The sequence below is a fragment of the Myotis lucifugus genome, unplaced genomic scaffold, assembly GCF_000147115.1.
Source record: "Myotis lucifugus unplaced genomic scaffold, Myoluc2.0 scaffold_37, whole genome shotgun sequence".
Lineage (NCBI taxonomy): Eukaryota > Metazoa > Chordata > Mammalia > Chiroptera > Vespertilionidae > Myotis > Myotis lucifugus.
In genome coordinates this window covers 346068-349559 of record NW_005871085.1, presented here as the reverse complement: position 1 = coordinate 349559, position 3492 = coordinate 346068, and the positions used below count along the sequence as shown (strand labels likewise).

General features: G+C 58.6%; 1 protein-coding gene across 1 annotated transcript in view; it reads left to right on the top strand.

The window, feature by feature from the left end:
* PTPRF (protein tyrosine phosphatase, receptor type F) overlaps positions 1 to 3492 on the top strand; it is an 82398-nt gene that overhangs the window by 30718 nt on the left and 48188 nt on the right. The window contains exon 6 of the mRNA XM_023752810.1: positions 2197 to 2385. Within this exon, the coding sequence (XP_023608578.1) occupies positions 2197 to 2385 (189 nt within the window). The remainder of the gene's footprint in view (positions 1 to 2196; positions 2386 to 3492) is intronic.

The following is a 3492-nucleotide window of genomic DNA, read 5'->3' as shown; positions in this document are numbered from 1 at the left end:
GCTTGTGTGCAGGGGGCTGCAGTGGAGTGGCTGAGCCCTGGAAGATGGCAGAGGGCGTGGTTTGGGACGGGGCTGAGCCAGCCTTGGAGAGGTGAGCCAGAATGATGGTGGGTTGCCCCCAGGGGTGCTCTTACCTCCGCTAGCCCTGCCCTGGCCCAGCCCTGCCAGGCAATTGGTCCTACCACCTAGTCTCATCCCAGCCCCATCTCCCATCAAACTGTGTGACCTTGGGCAGGTGTCTAGATCTCTCTAAGCCCCCATTGGTTTATATACCTCAGGGTTTGGGAGAAGATTAAATCATTTTGTAAAGCATTTTAACTCAGTGCCTATAAGGTAGTAAATGCTCCATTAGCACAGCCTTTTCTCCCTCCTATCTGGGCCTCAGTTTTCCCATTTGTTGATGGGTTTGGAAGTGATCGTGTGACATCTGCAGGAGGAGTTTGCCCTGGTCTTTAGCCTGAGTGGTTCTCCTGCCTGCCCCTCACCATGGCCCCCAGTTCCTATGGGTATCTGGGGGGGGGGGGGGCGGAGATAAATGAGTCAGTCGGCGGTTGGGTCAGTTTACGACAGCATACTCAGTGCTTAGCTTGTCCAGGCACACAGTGGGCATCAGTAACCCATCATCAGTATGAATGTGCCGGAGGGGCCCAGGTGAGCATAGAAGGAAGAGAGAGCAGTTGTCACTCCTAAGGGACCAGAGCCCTCCTGCGAGACACACTTCTCTTTCCTGAGGTGCAGAGCGGAAGCCTCCTTGGCACAAGGGAATGGCTTTGGGGTCCTGCTGTTTTGTGGACAGCTCTGTGCACATGCCAGTTTTAGGCTCTGGCAGCAGTGCCTGAGGGATGATGATCTGAGCCAAGGATGGAGCCATTGAGGGCGCGATAATTGAGGGAGGAAAATTAATTGTCCTTAATTTGGCGTAAATCCCAAAGACCTTCTCTGTGTTAGGAATTCAGAGTAGATTCCTGGGACACGAGCTGCAGATGTTTGCACTTCTTCCCTTCTCCTTGATCAGTACCTTCCTGGTAGAGTTGGAGTCAGCTGACCCCTGGACCCTAACTCTGGCAGGCCCTGTCCCTGCTGTCCACCCTCACCTCCACTGCTCAGGAGGGCTTAGCAGGGAGGATTGAGGTCTGGGAGGAACTAGACAGGTGCCCTGGTGGGCTAGGATGGCTCTGGCCGTCCTGTGTGCCCCCAGCTGCTGGGGAGAACAGAGAAGGTGGGAGGGGAACCCCAGGCCTCAGGCCCTGCCTGGGCCTTCCTATGAGAGCAAGTTGTTGCAGAGCTAAAGGAAGCTGTTCCCCTGCCTGGTGCATCCCAAGACCTGCCTCGTTTCCATCCTCTCTTTTCTTGCCACTGTTTAACATGTTCCTTTTAAAAATCAGAGCTGAAAGTTAGGACTCTGGGGTCATACTTACAGCCACAGAGATGCGTGGGCCACGCCTGGAATCTATAGGGCTACAGGCGGGGAAGCGTACTGCCAGCTTCCATACCGGGAGAGCTGGGGAGGTGAGGCCGTGCTGGAAGTCCTGCTGCTCCCCATCCCCAGACCCCATCTCCTGAGGGATCGCAGTCCCTGTGGGATGCCCCTGGCAGCTGGGTCAGGGTCAAGGCTGTCGTAGAGAATGGGTCAGAGTCAGGATTGAGGGTCAGGGGTGGCTCATTGGTAGTGCAGGCGGTGTTCAGAGCCAGGGCCAGAACCTAGGCTGTGGCACGTGGCTCTGCCGTGGGGTGGAGCTGAAGGCTGGATGCTGGCAGTGGTGGGAGCAGACAAGGTGGGGGTGGGGGGTGTGCTGGACAGCACAGGGAGCCTCCAGGTGAATGTGGCTGTTGATGCCACCGAGTCAGCTGTGAGCCCCATACGTCCCCGCATCCGGGTAGCACTTTCTGCTGTGGCCAGGAGAGCATCAATCCTCATTTCTCCCAGGGCCCAGAGAGAGAAGTGCTGACGTCTTCAGTCTGAGGCATTGCTTCTCAGACCTGGAAACCCAACTTCCCGACAGGGCAGGGTGGGCCCCCCAGCAGTCCCCAGCCCTGTGAAGGGTAGGCCTGCACAGTGGGACTCAGGACTCTGCTTGGAAGTCAGGGGTCGGGGAGAGAAGAATCTTGAGGATCCCAGCCAACCTGGGAGTCAGGAGCAGCCACCCACAGAGCAGGGTCCTGGCCCTAACGCGCACATCTGCTCTTTGTCTGCAGAGGACCAGCTGCCCCCCGGCTTCCCCTCCATCGACATGGGGCCCCAGCTGAAGGTGGTGGAGAAAGCGCGCACGGCCACCATGTTGTGCGCAGCAGGCGGGAATCCAGACCCTGAGATCTCTTGGTTCAAGGACTTCCTCCCCGTGGATCCCACCACAAGCAATGGTCGCATCAAGCAGCTGCGTTCAGGTGAGTAGAGGGCTGCGCAGACGTGAGGAAAGGTGTGGGGCCCGAACCCAGCACAGCCTTCCCTCTTGGGCCTGGGTGCCTGGGAGCCACAGGAGGCCTCAGCCTGGGACTGACCCTCCAGGGCTGAGCACAGGGCACCCAGTGGGTGGGCCGGATCTTGCTCCAAGCCCACCTGGCCCAGGACGAGAGCTTGGCAGTGAGGGCTAGTCATCGGTGATTCTTTTACCGTCCATCCTGATATTGTCAGGCTCAGACTTCGGGCCAGTTCTGCTCCTCACAGGACAAGGGTCGTGCTCAGCCTGGTGTTGGGCTCTGCAGAGTTACTGTGGGAGTTCCTCCTCCAGCCTGGCCTGAGAGGGGGCCAGGATTGTGCTTCTCTTTGCTTCTCCAGACGGCAGGGAAAGAGGCCAAAGAGGCCTGATTCATCAGGCTTCCAAAGGCTGGACCTCAGAGCTTGGAGCCAGGGAGAGTTGGTGCCATCCCTCGGCCACCAGGGCCACCTGTCTCCTCTGGATGTCTCAGTAGAGCCAGCTCGGAGCCCTGGGAGCAAGGATACCATCTTGACCAGGCAGGAGGTGCCGCCCCATTGATCGATCTGCCTGCGAGGCTCCCGCCAAGATAATTGATTCAGTTTTTGTGGAATGGGGCAGGCGGGAAAGGAGGTTCAGGTTCCACTTAGCTGCATTCGGCATCTGCCGCCGGCATGGCTGGACCGGTAGGCCTTGGTCCAAAGTCCTCCTGGTAGCTGCGGGATGGGGGCTCGGGCAGGATGGCCAGTGCCGGCCGGCGCCCCGTGATGCCAGCACCGTGAAGGAGGACGTGACTGCTCCTTGCAGACCTGCCGCTTCAGAGGCCCTCCTGCCACTCCCTGTGGTGCCCAGGGGGGAGGGAGAGCTGATGTGCCCGGCAGGGGCAGGATTCCGGCCCCAGCCACGGCCGCCTGAGACAGCCTATGAAGTGTTAGCTCATTTAATTTAATTAAAACTCAACAAGATGGAGGCAGCTGTAGAGCAGTTAATTAAAACAGCCATAATCAAGGCAGGAAACAGTCCGGCAGCGTTTGCCGTCGTTGCCCAGCGCTGCTCAGCGGCCGGTACAGTCCAGCTC